At 42.6% G+C, this 17,104-nt stretch overlaps 1 protein-coding gene across 1 annotated transcript in view; it reads right to left on the minus strand.

Moving 5' to 3' along the window:
* Nucleotides 1-2,219: 2,219 nt before the first annotated feature.
* SEMA3D (semaphorin 3D) overlaps nt 2,220-17,104 on the minus strand; it is a 174,560-nt gene continuing 159,675 nt past the window's right edge. Inside the window, exon 18 of the mRNA XM_081860956.1 lies at nt 2,220-4,530. Coding sequence (XP_081717082.1) covers nt 4,105-4,530 — 426 coding nt within the window. The 3' untranslated portion in view covers nt 2,220-4,104. The remainder of the gene's footprint in view (nt 4,531-17,104) is intronic.

Here is a 17,104-nt window from a genome sequence, read left to right on the forward strand (position 1 = left end):
CCTGAGTGCTCACTGGAAGGACAGGTCCTGAAGCTGAGGCTCCAATACTTTGGTCACCTCATGAGAAGAGAAGACTCCCTGGAAAAGACCCTGATGCTGGGAAAGATGGAGGGCACAAGGAGAAGGGGAAGACAGGACGAGATGGCTGGACAGTGTTCTCGAAGCTACCAGCATGCATTTGACCAACTGGAGGAGGCAGTGGAAGACAAGAGTGCCTGGCGTGCTCTGGTCCATGGGGTCACGAAGAGTCGGAAACGCCTAAATGACTAAACAACAACATGTTGTATCCCCCTGGAACTTCTAGATTTTTTGATAACAGTTTGAGGCAGATCACAGCTCAAACTAACAGTAATTCCACATTCCACCACTACCTTTGAAATCAAAGGAGGAGAATCATATATAACAAAAGAAGCCATTTATTACTCACAGGATCTGCTATGTTTTAAAGGACTTTACTAGAGGAAGAATTTAAAAGAAGTGTTCAATATAGGTGGAAACATATACGGTAATTTGTATATTTCAAGAGATGTACATTTCTCCACCACACTCCCCAAACAAAATTGAAATGTTTGTTTTGTAAAAAAACAACAACAATAACCCATTATTATTTTTTTCAAAAAATTCCTGCAAATATTTTGTTTGTACATGATTCCCTTGTGCCCACATATCAAATTTTGATTTAGGAAGATTTCTACGTGAATAACCTTTGCAAGTGATATTAAAAACCTTCATGATTTTCCCCAGAGTTATTTGTTGTGTGTTGTCAATGCAGTATGGTCCAATATTGTTTTTGCTTTGGTTTAACATAATTAAAGAAACTTGCACAGCACTTTTGTGGTTGCGATGTACGGTAGAAATTATTGTATGACATCATTAGCATGTTTGGGGCATTTATTATAGCCATTTATTTTTTCAGTTGCATTGAAATTGTTCAAATTCCTGTGTTCATTCTGTTTCCCTTGAGGTCCTTCCCAAGATCTACAGTCCTTAGGCCTGACCTTCATTGCTGACTGAATAACAAGCAAATGGCTTTTTAAAAGACCTTCTTCCTCAATATCCTTTGCTTTGTCTAATTCCTTCAGTGGCCTCCAGTGCCCCTTGAAATGTTTGATCCTGTTAAAACCAGCTGTGTCATTCATATATATATATATATATATATATATATATATATATATAATGCACATTTTGATTGTGTGTTGTTCTTTTTTTAAAAATCCTATTTTGTAAAAAATAAATAAATTACTAAATTGATATGAGAATCAAAGTCCTGCTACTATCTAAAATACTGGACATTTGTACTAAAAATATTGATTTGTTGTGGAGCCAAAAGCATATAGCGAAGGTACTAAGAATTCGCAATAGCCCCATTATCATATGTTCCTTCTATCCTTCTCAGAGATTCCACCCACCCTCCATTCAACTGAATCTTGCACAGAATACCAAACGCAACACTTGCCTTGCCCCGGGCACTGGCAACCCACACTATGCCACTGCTATAAAGCAGCGACTATATTGCTAAATTGGGGATGCGGGTGGCGCTGTGGGTAAAACCTTAGCACCTAGGACTTGCCGATCGTTTCGTTGGCGGTTCGAATCCCCGCGGCGGGGTGAGCTCCCGTCTTTTGGTCCCAGCTCCTGCCCACCTAGCAGTTCGAAAGCACCCTTAAGTGCAAGTAGATAAATAGGTACCGCTTTATAGCGGGAAGGTAAACGGCATTTCCGTGTGCTGTGCTGGCTCGCCAGAGCAGCTTCGTCACGCTGGCCACGTGACCCGGAAGTGTCTCTGGACAGCGCTGGCCCCCGGCCTCTTAAGCGAGATGGGTGCACAACCCCAGAGTCGGTTACGACTGGCCCGTACGGGCAGGGGTACCTTTACCTTTTTATATTGCTAAATTAGTGTGTCCATCATGTTGGCTCATTAATTAACTTGATTATGCACCACCATGTTAATAGGGGGTCTAAATGACCCAATGCTCATTTAATGAAAATATTTTTTTAAAAGAAAACCACCCTGGGGAAAAAACCCAACACCCCATATTGCAATGATGGTTCAAAATGCCCCTGTACAATCAAACCTTTAAGGAGCCTATATGGGCTATAGTGCAGCACAACTTAGGGGGAGCAGGTGCAAACCCCTTTAAGATCAGTTAGGAGCAGGAGCCCAGCATGGTTTAATTTTCTAATGGGAATTATGACGATGCGAATCATTAACACCCATATTTTCCATACACGTATCCCTTTATCCAAAAAACAAATGCAAAACACAAAGCAGCTGTACAATTATTAACCAGAAGGAATGTAGGTACATATACAGAGCAACAGACGTAACTACTGCTAATTTTTTTCCAGAGCTGAGAGTCAATGCTTTAATGAATGGCCCGCCAATTACATGGCTTTCCCATAGACTTTGCTCCCAGGATGAGTAGAATGCATGAGAAACAAGGAAAGTCTGTCGTTTTTGGTATCCATCAAAGCTTTCTTCCATGTGAGGAAGTAGCTAATTTGTCATTTCACACCCAAAAAAGCGTGAAAAGCGAAAAGGGTGGGTGGGGGGGGGCAGCAGAAAGGAGGAAAACTGGTAAGAAGGCACTTCAGTGTAGGGGCAAGCCTTGAGATGATGAGATGCGACTCTTGTTTGATCTCAATTTGGGCGTTATAAACCAGCTCCACTGGTGCCAAAAGGCTACATGGCCACAGGGCTCTCCTGGAGGAAAAACTGATTTCTGTCAGGAAAACGGAATCTACCAAACAACAGAAAAGTTAAAAACAAACTAGGAATATTTTACAAAATTACAAAGCTGCCCAACTCTAACTTGTGCGTTATTTACACATGGACGTTGTTTTCATTTCATTTCAATAAAAATATAAAGCATTAATTTCCCCAATGCACCCCTGCCTCTAAAATGCACAAGACCTTTACAAAAAGAATACACAGCTAAGGACAAAGGCTGCTTCTGCCAGGTTTGGCTGGCAAATGGTGTTTTCCTTGGTGGATTTATTTGCGCTGCCATTGGTATCAAAGAAGCAAATGCAAACCAACAAAGGAGTCTAAAGTAGCAGAGGTGATGTGTTACAGATGGGTAAAAATGTCTTAAGAGACAGACAGGAGAGGTGCTGGCAAAAATCCCATTACCAACTAATAGGATTTGTGTGCATAACTCCCATTCGCTTCTTAAGGAATTTTACTCTCGAGCATCTTCACTGGCAGGTCCAATTAGAGTCAACAGGTCACCTCAGCAAATGGCCTTCAAACTGGTTGCTACTTACACTCTAGGGAATGAAGCTCTACACGTCTTCCGAAAAAGTGAGGATTACATTTGTTTGCATGTGCTATGACCCGTCCTGTCCACCCAGCCAAAAAATACCAAAGTGGACCTATGTGCCCCGAGACCCCGTGTGGTAAAGGTCCTGGGAGGCACATTCCTTGAGGGATCACCAAGAAGCTGGCAAAGAACCTACCACTTACCAGGCTACAACTTTAGGCCTAGGAAGGAACAGAAAGGGCCCAATTTTGTCAGCTGTGTGGATGAATCCCTCACACGCTGCTGCCAATGGAGTCTGGTGTCCATTTCTATGTGTCAATGCCTCCATGGACAGGGTCAATGTGCCGGATCATGCCCTGGGAAGGGTTGGTGTGCTCAGCCCAAGAGGTCTGATCTAAGCCAAAGGAGTTATGGTGCAGGGTGATGCCTATCTGGGATGGCTCTTTTCAACAGACCCCGACACTTTAACCAGCCTGATGTGAAATGGCGCAGTGAAACATAGCGGCTGTTCAGTCAGCCCATTGTCCATGTTTTTAAACAGAAAACAACAGAGCAGCCATTTGGTACGTCACATAAATTAACTCTCCGGAGCCTGAGATGCAAAGAAAGTCATCTCCATTTGAAACCAGGGGACATCGGAACAGCACACAAGTCCTGAAGAAGTCTCTCCTGCATTGCTAGTGTATTCTTCTATGGGGGGGTCTCATATACATTAACGACTAGGCATGGACTGGTCTCTCTGAGAGAAGCAACATCAAAAGGGAGGGCCCAGAAAATAACAAAATTGTTCTCATTTGCAAAAAAAAAAAAAAAAGTCATTTCTTTAAATAAAATATGCAGACTATGTGGACTCGGGCGCAGTGTGTGGGGTGGCTGGCTGGTGATGCCTGCGGTTCCTTTTCTTCTTGATCTCCTGGATATGTTTCCACTTGGGTCCTCCTTTGTTTCGCTGACGCTTCTTTTCCCGGTGCCACATCTGCTCACAGTACTCATCCAGGCTGAAGCTGGGGCTGCTGAGAAGCTGGATGTAATCCTTGTACCGCAGCCGGGACTCCGCTAGCAGATCCCTGCCTCGCCCTTCTTCATCCTCCGTCTTCTGGGAGCTTTCCATCTGCCCATTCTCGATGACATTTAAACTCAACTTCACAACGGTTCGCACGAACGTGTGCTCCTGAGCATTGCAATAGTAGGCCCCCGTGTCCTTTTTTTGCAAGCTGCGAATCAACAACCCATATTCCGTCTTGATGATCCTTTCATCCGGTTTCAGCTGTGGGTGGAAAGAAACAAATACTGTTGTAAGGCTTACAGAAACAAAAAGAAAGTTTTCTGTAAGTTGCAGTGAATGCCAAAGGTGGAGAAGGAACAGCTGACAAAGAGATCTGGTCACAGAACAGGGAGCCAATGTGGTCTGAGTTAAGTCTTCCTCGCTCATCTTCAGTTTTAACCACCATACACCTTATCTAAACTAGTTCACCTTGTGGTTGGCATCTTGTTTAAAACAGGTTGCTATGCCTAAAAGTTCAGCTTTCGTACACTAGAGATTTTTGGCCCAGGTGGACACTGTGCTGGCATTCTTGAAAACCCTTGTAGAGCCTATCCCATACGGACAACTTTTTCTTCATTTGGCTGCTAAGGTACCAAATACACCTTTGACAATATAACTGTCTTCTTTTGCACCAAAAGGGGAGGAAAGATAAATTTGACTACTGTCTACACAGAGAAGGTGGGGGGAGGCGAGAAAATGGAGGAACAGAAAGCAATGGACACTGCAAGGAAACGGGAAGTGTAATATCTCATATAGTCCACTGTGCCTGCATCTGGGACAAGAATGTGTGTTTTGTTGGTGTTTGTGCTGCAAACAGGAGTCATGGGGGTTAATGCAGAGACCAGGTTCATGAACAGATTACTTTGCTTCAAACTGCTGGGGTGGCATTCAGAAGCTATGGGTATTTTTTGTTTTTAAATGTAGTTTTCCAAAATCATGCTATGAATTAATATTGAACCCTTGTCCTTTCAAATTCCAATTGGTGTCCGGGAGGGGGGGGGATGGTATTTTTCGTATTAACGATTTCGTATGTTTCAGTCAATGAGGTATTAAACAGTTTGTCTTCAAGTCTGCTAATAACACAGAATACACAGTATTAAAAATAACGGGAAAACCACAACCATCTTGTAATCGACATAAGTGCAGTAAGCATTTCCTGATGTGAAAGCCAGCATTTGATTTCCTGACATTTTAACATTTAAGCAATAATTATAGTGGTTACACGACAAAAATGTCAGAATTTGTTACTGAAAAGGTAGGCAATTGTCATTGAATGAAGACAAGGATGAAACGATATAATCTTGCCAAATTCGAAATGCTTCACTTGAGCAGGTCGATTCAAGCTGGTGGTCCTGATCCGGAGCAGGAAGACTGGAACAGTTAGTAGGATTTTGCAGCTGGGAAGCAGCTTCAACCCACTGCAATGTAAACTGCTTTAGATGAGATCCTATAAAAAGCGATGGGATGTATGCAATTCCTACAATGGTTTTCACAAATCATACACAGGCAGAGCAAACCAAACCCTTGATGTGCTTTGCCAGAAGAAGTTTGGATCAACTGGAACTGCCTCTACCAGCCTCTCCCCAAATGGACAGAAGCTACTGCTGGGACTATCCCTGCTGGTGGTAGCCTCAGAAACGGTGTGGTTCATGGGCAGAGAGGGGCAAATCCTGTGAAGGCCCAGGTCCTGTGACACCACAGCAGCCACAACCTGGGTTCCTTTGCTTGGCAGCTGACAGAGAAGAGGAATTTTCCTTGCCCTCCCCACACTTCTACCCTGGTCAGTGAGAGTGGCAAGGCGGTTGCTGCAGCCATGGCTGACCGCTCAGTTCAACCCTGCCAGCACTCTCAGCCACAGAGGGTTGAATGGCAACTTACTCACACACTCCAAAGCAACTACTCTATTCCGAACTTAAAAATGGAAAGCATAATGCTGGTGGTCAACAAAAGAGGTTTAAAGACTGTCTCAAGGCAAATCTAAAAAAATGTAGTATAAACACTGACAACTGGGAAACACTGGCCTGGGAGTGCTCCAGTTGGAGAACAGCTTTACCAAAGGTGTCATGGACTTTGAAGACACTCAAACTCAGGATGAAAGGGAGAAACGCGCTAAGAGGAAGGCACGCTTGGCAAATCCACACCGTGATCAACTCCTGCCCAGAAACCGATGTCCCCACTGCGGAAGGACGTGTGGATCCAGAATTGGCCTCCACAGTCACTTACGGATTCATTGTTGAAACCGTGTTTATGGAAGACAATCTTACTCGGCTACGAGTGATCGCCAAAGAAAAAGAAGACGAATCACGCTTTATATAGTGCTTTTCTTAAATGCTCAAAAAGATCCCCCATGAATGATCTCTGTAAGGTTGCTCAGCACAGTCCCTCCCAAATTGCAAATAGAGGGCTAAGGAAGATTGGCTTGGTGACCAAGGGAACCGGGGATTTCTGTCCTGGCTCACGGCTCACAAAGATGCTCCTTTGGAAGTCTCAGTGTGTCAGGGAAAAAAAGTGGCTTGCAGAAGGCAGCACAGCGTTCTTCTACTGCCACACTGAGGCCCACAGCGTGAAAAGCAGGGAGGGAAGAAAGTTCAGTCTGATTCTGTAGCATGCAGCAGCAGGGACCCTTCAGAAATCTCAGCACCATGCTCCTTGTACAAGGGACTATTCAGAGACACAGGGCTGTTGTGAAAGCTTTACTCTTTTTTAAAAAAATTGAGGGCATATGGGGAAAAGAGAGAGAGAAGGAGAAGTGAAGCTGGAAAACTGCCCGAAGCGCACATGTGCCTTTCTAGCAAACTTCAGAAGGAATATAGTCAGGAGGCATGAAGATGGCTAAATTAAATTTATTCACACTGGGTAGACTGTACACTGTTTCTTTATGTGAAAAATATGTGGACAATTCCCCCTCTCCCTCCACAATATGCATACATACACAGCCTGGCTTGCTACCATGCAAACTGAACCATGGCTTGAGAGAGATCTGTGCAGCTGTCTGGATGCCACCCTGACGACCCATTGACTGCATCACAGACCACTAGACAGCTGTTGGAAAAGGATGTGTGTATGATCCAGTAACCAAGCATAGAGCTGGTGGCCAGGGAGGGCTTCCGGCTTCAGTTTTGTCCTACCCCTCACTTGCAATGTGGCTTTGGGCAACGAGATCCAGACAGGGTCGGATCCAGACCTTTAGAGGCCCTAAGCACTTACCCGTATTTTTCACTCTATAACACGCACCAGACCATAACACGCACGTAGTTTTTAGAGGAGGAAAACCAGAAAAAAATATTCTAAACGAAATAGTGGATATATGATTTTTGTGGTTCATGCTGTGGCCACAGGCATGTGATCTGACAGTGAGTTTGGAGTAGCCCAATGCAAAAATCCTGAGGATCCATGTGGATCCATGCTTTGTAACCACAGAGGAGGGAAGGAAGGGGAACCATGGATCCTCTGCTCACGACTGCAGCAGATCCCCCCCGCCACCCGCAGGCATTCACTCCATAACACACACAGACATTTCCCCTTACTTTCTAGGAGGAAAAAAGTGAGTGTTATGGTGCAAAAAATACGGTAAATGATTTTGGTGCCCCCATAAATATCTACTTCAAAATAGAAACAATAATAAACTGTAAAATAAAATTGGCTTTTTGGAAACAAAAACTACAGTAAGATGGAAATTAATGTTTATTTTCGTATACTTCCACTTTATTTATATTTTTTAAAAAAATCTCCAACTTTTTCTAATTGCAGAATCTTTGATCAGATCCTCAAAACTAATCTTGCGCCACACATCTGCTTCTACACATAGTAGAGATAAGACGCCCAGCCTGCCTTGCTGCCAAGTTGTTCTGTTGGGATTTTTAATATTCTTCACCTGAGAAAATGGAAGCTCAGCTGAGCGATTTGAGTCCATTAATGTTAAAAATATACAAAAGAAAATGTCTTCATTTGGAAAGGCACTCAATATTGTCTTCTACAATTATTTTGTAAAGTTCAGCATGACTGAATCCTATTTTTCACATTTTTGGGGGCACTGAACTTATGATGCACATATGAGTGGAAGTGCTGAAGCTTAGCTGAGAAATCAGTGTTCAAGTCCTATGGGGAAGCATCAATCAGTGTCAGCAGGACTCGAACCCATGTCACAGCATGTGGATACAGGCTGTGAGGCCCCTTGTGTCATGTGATGAAATGAACTTAGTTACTGCCCACCACCACATGAGAAAACAACAACAACACTGTCCTAATAAACTTAACAGAATCACACTATTATATACATGATGCCTTAGAAGTGGTAATAAACAAAATGAAACTCTAGGGTGATTCCTTTATCAGTTATCACAAACAACATAGCATGTGGCATCCGAACTAATGTGTAAGTTCGTGTTTAATTTCATTGTAAATTGACACATCGATTGCCTCCAAAATCTTTGCTGTTAATATTTTGCTCCCCGCCAGAAAACAAAGAAAAGTTATCACCAAAATTCGTGCCAAGGCCTTTAAAAAACCTCCACATTTGGAGAACCCCCCTCCCCAAAATCTGGCAGCTGAGTGTTGCTGCATTCACTCTCAGTGGACGCCTGAATGATCCCATGAGCCTCAGTGGACCGTAAGGAAATTTACCAGTTACCAAATTCTAATTTTGTTATAACCTCCATTAAAACCATATTATTATTATTATTATTATTATTATTATTATTATTATTGGTATATAATGTTTTCATTTATTGCTGGAGCCTTTTTTTTTGCGGGACCTGGTTCAGCTGCTCTGTATGTCCCATGGTAAATATGGCAATGCAAATTTTCTGTGGTGCCCCCCCCCCATCCTTTGATGCCCTAAGCCAGGGGTCAGCAACCTTTTTCAGATGCCTCAGACCATGTGGTGGGCCAGACTATATTTTTTTGGGGGGGGGGGGAGGAATGAACAAATTCCTATGCTCCACTAATAATCCAGAGATGCATTTTAGATAAAAGGACACATTCTACTCATGTAAAAACACGCGGATTCCCAGACCGTCCGTGGGTCGGATGGAGAAGGCCTTTAGGGCCTTAGGTCGCCTACCCCTGCCCTAAGCACTTAAAATTTAAGTGCTTATTTTACTTAATGCTTAAGCCAGCCCTGGATCCAGAGCCCCCAGATTATTATTTTTTAAAAATATATGTATTAAACTTTTACAGAAAAAAGAACACATAACGACAACACAAATGAAGAAAAAAAACATAGTCAAAAATACAGAAAAGTAAAAAATACAAAAAAAACAAAATTACACCAATCTAAAAAGAAAAATAAAAACTCCAATTTTCAAATTCATACTTAGTTAACCTTCTTTCTTGACTTCCACCCGCCTCCCTTTTTTGTGTTCCTTTTTACTCAATCAGATACAGCAAATCCTTACCCTCTTTTAAAACTCCTTTCTAATTATTGGAGTCATTCATATTATGTCTCCGATCTTCCTCCTTGTGTTTTAAACGCCTTTAACATATTATTTTACTTTTGACATAATATAACTTTAGTCTTTTACCCTTTTCTAATACATTTTACATACTTTTTCAAACTGTATCACTAATGCCATAATATTGTCATATCCAACATCATTTTAACATTCATACACTTTGCAATGTTTCTGCAGGTAATCTTTGAACTTCTTCCAGTCCTCTTCCACCGATTCTGCTCCCAGGTCTCGGATTCTGCCAGTCATTTCTGCCACAGAGCCCCCAGATTATTAGCCAGTGGCCACACGAGAGAGTTGGGGGAGAGTTATGTAGCTGCATAGTTCTCTCCAGCTGAAGTTCATGAGTCTTGAGAGTGCTTACCATTGCCTGGATTGAACCCAAACTGTGTAGAAAGGGAAGTTTTGAAGAGGACCTACCTCTTCAAATAAAGTACAGTGGTGCCCCGCAAGACGAACGCCTCGCAAGACGGAAAACCCGCTAGACAAAAGGGTTTTCCGTTTTGGAGGCGCTTCGCAAAACGAATTTCCCTATGGGCTTGCTTCGCAAGACGAAAATGTCTTGCGAATTCCTGCGGGTTTCCCCCCCCCTTCCCCCCTTTTCCTAAGCCACTAAGCCGCTTATCAGCTGATCCACTAAAAGCCGCTAAACCGCTAATAGCGCTAATCCGCTAAGCTGTCAATGGGCTTGCTTCGCAAGACGAGAAAACCGCTAGACGAAGAGCCTCACGGGACGGATTAATTTCGTCTTGCGAGGCACCACTGTAGAGAGCATTACTGATCTGTTAAATATTGTGGCTCCTATCTGTATCTTCTTTCACTAAGCTTAAGCCAAGTAATGTAATTCAATGTTAATAAGGAAACATCTTAAGGGATATTTTCGTGCGCAATTTCTTCTTGTGGGGCAGCTCATCTAATTTAGTGATCTGTTACTTATTATCCTTTCTTCTCTTTCCTTGGTTAAATTCCTCTCCCTGGTTTCTCATTTATCCATTTTGTAGGATTGTAAATCAGTAGCGTTCTGGGCTGAACATGACCAGGGAGCGATTGAATTTGTATATGCATCCCAGAAATGAAATTAAGACATTATAGCTAAGGAACTCTTAGTCTGGAAAAGGAGGCTTATAAAACTCTGCAGTAGCACTGGTAAAGTAAATGCTAGCTTTTGTGTGTGGTTTTCCCCAAGGAAGAATCACGACACATTGATGTATCATCTAATAACAAAGGAAAAATGTTAACTTCATCCAAATAGACATTTATGCTGCTCTATCTGATTAAAACTCGTACAAGTAAGTGGCCAAGATTTATTTAATTGAGTGACAGCCCTAAAGGAAACTAATGAATCAGTAATGATTGCACTGTTGCCTCAGCTAATATTTACAAGCATTTCCGTGAAAAGGGGAATAGAAAGAGATTAGATTTGATCTAGTGGGTTGGAAGAATCCAAGGGACAGCCTGAGTGAGATAAACACAGGACCAAGAAATCTGGACTTGACAGTCATTTGATGTATGAAGGTAGCATGGATGATAACATTAAGGCAAGTGGGAAATAATTAACAGAAGAGGGTCCTGCTGGATGAGACCAAGGCCACTGAGTCTAGCACCCTTCTTCAAGGAATGAACATGATAGAGCATTCTTGGGCGTTAAGAGATCTGATGAACATGGAATGTCTATTAAGCCCCTATTGTTATTGGCTGTTGATAGGCCGACCCTGCATGAACTTGTTTCATCTTACAAAGCCAGCTTTTGGCAATGAATTCCACAGGTCAAATATATGTTACTAGGGTCTGTGACCCCATTCACTCTGTTTGTCAACCGCCCTATCATTCCTCACACATTAATCCCCTACAGCACCCCTGCTACTATTCAACTACTATATTTATATGCGATAACTCCCCATCTCATTTTTCGCTTACGATGGATAAAACAGTTTTGGTTACAACCTGTTTTGGAGGCTTGTTCACAGATTACAGAGGCAAATCCAGGTTTACCAACAAGCATACACTTAAGAGAGAACTGCAACTGATGAAACACATGTGATGTGGTCCCATTTTAGAATAAAAAGAAGGCTACTGTGTTAAATGGTCCTGAATTGTGGTTGCGTGTCGAGGTCCCCAGGTCCACCCCAATAACTCACACATCACACAGAAATTTTTGTTTAAGATTCTTGGCATAATTTTGGCCACAACTTTACTAAAATACAAATTTGTGAGTGGTTGCGTAGGCATTGGTTGCGACTATCTGCCCCCACCATGGGGGACAGACTGACATTCTGCACAATGCGAAAGTCAGAATGGGGGAATACACTTGGGGGTTTCGCGGAGCAGGGAACCTGCCCTCACCCCAAATGCAACCAGGAGCTCATTGCTATGGCCCGAGCCCCCTTGACAGAGTGGACAAGCAATAGTTAGCTCCCAATTCCTTTAACGGAATCCCTTGCAGCAGCAGCATTAGAGGGGCAGGCACAGCCAATCCATGCCCCTCAACCAACCAAACCATAAACCAATGCCTAACCGTGAACCTTACAAGTTGTGACGATTTGCTATGCAGTAGGCAAAAACCAAATGGCCCCAGCCAATCAGCCAGATGGACAAAATTCCTACCAGGCCCCCGCTCCAAAGCAGACGACCCCATGACAGGCATAGCAAGGTCAAAGCGAACAACCCTAAATATAGGGAGGGGGGACGGGCAATCCAATGCACGGGCGAAAAGAGGAAGCCCTAGCCACGTGCAAGGAGTTTTACTATTTCTGGCTGTCAATCAATAAATGGCAACATTAAGTTCTTCCCAACATCAATGGAAGCCCCAATCGCATCAGTGGCCAACGGTCAATTAGTCCGCCCCCCAACTTTGGAGTGTCCTGGCGGCCCCCACCGCAACACGTGCTCTCCATGAAGGAGAATACGCTTTGCCCTATCATATCTATCTATCTATCTATCTATCTATCTATCTATCTATCTATCTATCATCTATCTATCTATCTATCTATCTATCTATCATCTATCTATTATCTTATGACAGGATGAAATGATGACTGATTTGGGCAACCCTTCACTGCTGTCTTCCTCTCCCACCTTTATTTCTTTCGTATCCTGCTTGCCCAGAGGTTCAGCCCTCATTCTGCCTTTCCTCTTTATTTTACACCCTTCTCAGGACTCTGGAGTTTCATAAACACCTGACATTTCATTACTTGCTACTAGATCTTTAACCTTTCACACAGATGCTTAATTTGTACCAGTTTCTGGGAGGCAGATGAAAAATGGTCCCTTAAATTCAGAGAACAGACAAAAAAAGGTGGATAAAAAGACAATTTCATCACATTATTGGTTTTGTTTTGTTTGGATGGCTTTCATTCCCTTTCTATATCAGTTCCAGTGTTACTGATATAACTGAGCTGTTATAACGTGGCTGAAAAAGCCCACTTCATGTGTATACATAGTTTCATATTCATATTGGGTAAAATCAAGTCATGAAGAAGGGCCAATCTGAACAATCATTTTTACCCAAAGATGCTTCCTAGGCAGCCCCAGGGACAAATTCCCACAGAGAACCTTCTCCCTGAAATGAGGGCTCCAAGATACAGGTGTGACTTTTGGGTGGCGATTCCTGAAAGGGCCCCCTTCCAGCTCCTATGATCATGAGTACCACACCAAGAAATGAGAGCTCAAACACTATTGCTAGAACAAGACATTCTCTGAACTGAGACATCCTTGGGGGCCATCGCAGAGAGCAGGAAACCATATGGCCCCGCCACTGCACTGTTGGATCCGTCTTAGGCCAGTTTTCTGTCTCCAATAATGGAAATAATAATAGAGAATCATAGAACTATATAATTGTAGAGTTAGAAGGGACCCCAAGGGTCATCTAGCCCAAAATAATAATAATAATGATATTATATATACAGGGCGGTAAGCCAACAATGCTGCTCTGTTACATGTTTCTAGTCCCTAGTAATTAGTTGTAAATTGCATCTATGTTTGCATGCTCTCTTTAATAATTGCAGCTGCAGACTGTCTGTAGACCTACACTCGGTGCACCTTTTTTGGGGGGTGGGATTCTATCTTATTTACTGGCCACCACTATTCCTTGAGGGAATATGTTTCCTAATTCCTAATTTGTCTTCCCTGAACCTTGCAATTGCCAATCATTTTTGAGACTGGAATGCATTTGTCTCATAAATTAAGTATGCCTTACGTCCAGCTCTCACTTCCATACATTACTACTGGTTTTCCCAGTAGTGATGTATGGAAGTGAGAGCTGGACCATAATGAAGGCTGATTGTCGGAGAATTGATGCTTTTGAATTATGGTGCTGGAGGAGACTCTTGAGAGTCCCATGGACTGCAAGAAGATGCAACCTATCCATTCTGAAGGAAATCAGCCCTGAGTGCTCACTGGAAGGACAGATCCTGAAGCTGAGGCTCCAGTACTTTGGCCACCTCATGAGAAGATAAGACTCCTTGGAAAAGACCCTGATGTTGGGAAAGATGGAGGGCACAAGGACAGTGTTCTTGAAGCTACGAACATGAGTTTGACCAAACTGTGGGAGGCAGTGGAAGACAGGAGTGCCTGGCGTGCTCTGGTCCAGGGGGTCACGAAGAGTTGGACACGACTAAACAGCTAAACAACAATTTTAGTATAATTACAAAGGACTAAAATACCATTTATTTTAACTGCCTTCCTCAGTCCAAATTGGAGAGTCATATTTAAGTATTCTGGACAGAAAGCCTTGAAGCAGTGAAGAAAGAAATTAACAGAGGATGCAAAACTGCGCATACAATCTGGCTAGGTCAATGCCACTTGCCCTTTGTGGATGGTGTGCTTTGAAAGCTCCCATCATTACAAACCACAGCAGCTCTTCCACTGTTAAAATATTGCACCTGTCTGTGACGAGAGAGTGGCTTCAAAGGCTGCTTTCCTTCATTAATCAACAAAAGTGCTGGAGGTAAAAGAAAGGCTACAAGCAGGTTAAATGCAACGTGGAAACAAAAAGGAAGCATGCATTTTTGCTGGGGCAAATGGAGAATTCTTTTTGGAAAACATTTTTGCTTTCATCTCTAAGGAAATTCTGAAACTCACCCTATATTTTGAGGTCAAAAGTAGGTAGCTGTGTTGCTAATAACACTATTATGCATCATTTCTAAATCACTCAGACTTTTTCAAGCCCCTCATCCAACAATCTCAGGAATGCTTGTCATTATCACCAGCACTTCCTTAATATAACCAATCAAATTTAACAATGCAGTGTGAAAGTTTTTCAAGTTACGCCAAACAGTTTTTGAGTTACACAAGGAACAAACAAAAAAATGAAAAGGGAGAAAAATAATATTTATGTCATTTGATTCTCTTGTTTCTGTACCAAACACATTTCTAAAATTAATCTCTAGCCTTCCTGATACACAAAAACATTTTTTCTTTTCTTCTACTGTCTGCCACAAAATGGACCTGTGAGTTCATTTAAGGTAGCTTACTGCTGGAGATGGAATAGAATAACTGTTGGGTTTTTGTTTTTGTATTTTCAAAGTGAAATACAATGCCTTCTAATTAAGGGAGACTTTTTCCATAAAAGCTCTGGGGTTGCCCTTGAAGACTGTCTGGAGGCTGCAGCTAGTGCGCAATGTGGCTGCCAGGCTGGCAAGTCGGGCAACCCGATCAGATGATGTGCCACATGTCACGGCTAAAAATTGGCCGCTGTTTCTTTAATGCTTAAAAAGCTGGGTCAGCATGAGTCAGCGGCCTGTATCAGGTTGTATATATAGAGTGAAAAATGTTAGTTGGGTTGGGTTGGTTGGTTGGTTGGTTGGTTAGTGAAAGCTGGTAGTGTTGATGTGTACAGTTGGTCAGTTGCTTTTGCAGAAAGACTTTTAAGAATAAAAGCAGAAAGAACTCTGCAAGGATACTTTTCTCGTGGACACTTTTATGCCAACAAGGGTCCGAGGACCAGGCTGAGGCAACAAAGGGAGGTCAGAACCCTTTCTTTTTTATATATATAAACACTGACACCACAGGTCCGAAAGCATGGCATTGGCTGCCAGGGAGCTGCTGGACCTAATTCAAGGTAAAACATGCAAAACTCTAAAACTCCCTAAAATAATGCCTTGCCCAGCGTCAACCATCTTGGACTCGGTGATCAACAGGTGAGGTCTTGGTGATGGTGCCCAGTTGGCATTGATTCATGACAAGGCCTTTTCAGTGGTGGTTGCCCATTTGAAAACAGTCCTGTTTATCTGGGCATTTGGTGGCTGGAGGACACTGTTCCTGGCAACCATGAAATTATGGTATGAAAGAATGTTTATGACTGTAACTCTTTCTAGAATATTTTAACTGATTTTATAATACTTTAATTAAAAAAAAAATTGTGGATGTGTTTGAAACTTTGGGCTCCTTCGAGGGGAAGGGCAGGATATAAACTCAATTAATTAGGCCTACAAGGACTATCCATTACTACCCTGAAATAATCTGTTGATAGGCCTCAACACTGTGTCCTTGCTCATAGAAATTCTTGCATACATTGAGGTGTTTTCCCAAAGGACCCGTGGCACCAGTTGTAGACTACCATGATTTCATGTGACTACGATTCTTGCTGCTCCAATTCCTATGTTTCCACATGGAGGTTGCACTGGCAGAGTAACTCCCAATGTATTGGAAATGTTCTCTAGTTAGTTTGCTATTGTGAACAGTGCTGTCACCAGATGCATACAGGCCGCTCATAACTCTTGCAGTACAAATTCCAGATGCTGTTTCAATCCTTGGAAACTAGGAATGTTGGCCACACTATTCACTGCAACTAGGAAACAGCCAAGAAGGTGGAATACTGGACTAGAGGAATTGCCAGTCACATCTAATGCAACCATTTTGTTCTTGTGATCCATGACTATTTCCACAAAATGTTCTAATTGAGTTTTCTGCTCAAGGCAATAATAAATAAGGAACCTCAGAAACGGTAACTAACAAAATCCAGGAGGCCATTACCAAGTGAAACATCCTTTCACATACATGGGCATCCATCCATCCATGTTTTTGAAAAGCCCTGCCAATATCCCATCATCATGCCACTTTTCCCAGCTGTGAATTTTACTAACTGTTTAGCAAGCGCAGGACTCAACTCACCATTACCGAAATCTGCAATTGCGGTTGCCAACTAGATTTTACTACCACTGCCCAATTCCAAACAACATGAAACAGACACATGGAAAAATAGCAGATTACTGATGGAGCAGGTGAGAAAAAAACTTGTTCTGACTCAGTTCCATCTGGCCAACTGTAAACGTGGAGGAATGGAAGGAGTAACAGGAACTCGCAGTTGTCATTTCAAGAATACGGCTTGTCGCATATCTTTGAAATGC

Source organism: Podarcis erhardii (assembly GCF_964252035.2).
Source record: "Podarcis erhardii genome assembly, chromosome: 5".
NCBI lineage: Eukaryota > Metazoa > Chordata > Lepidosauria > Squamata > Lacertidae > Podarcis > Podarcis erhardii.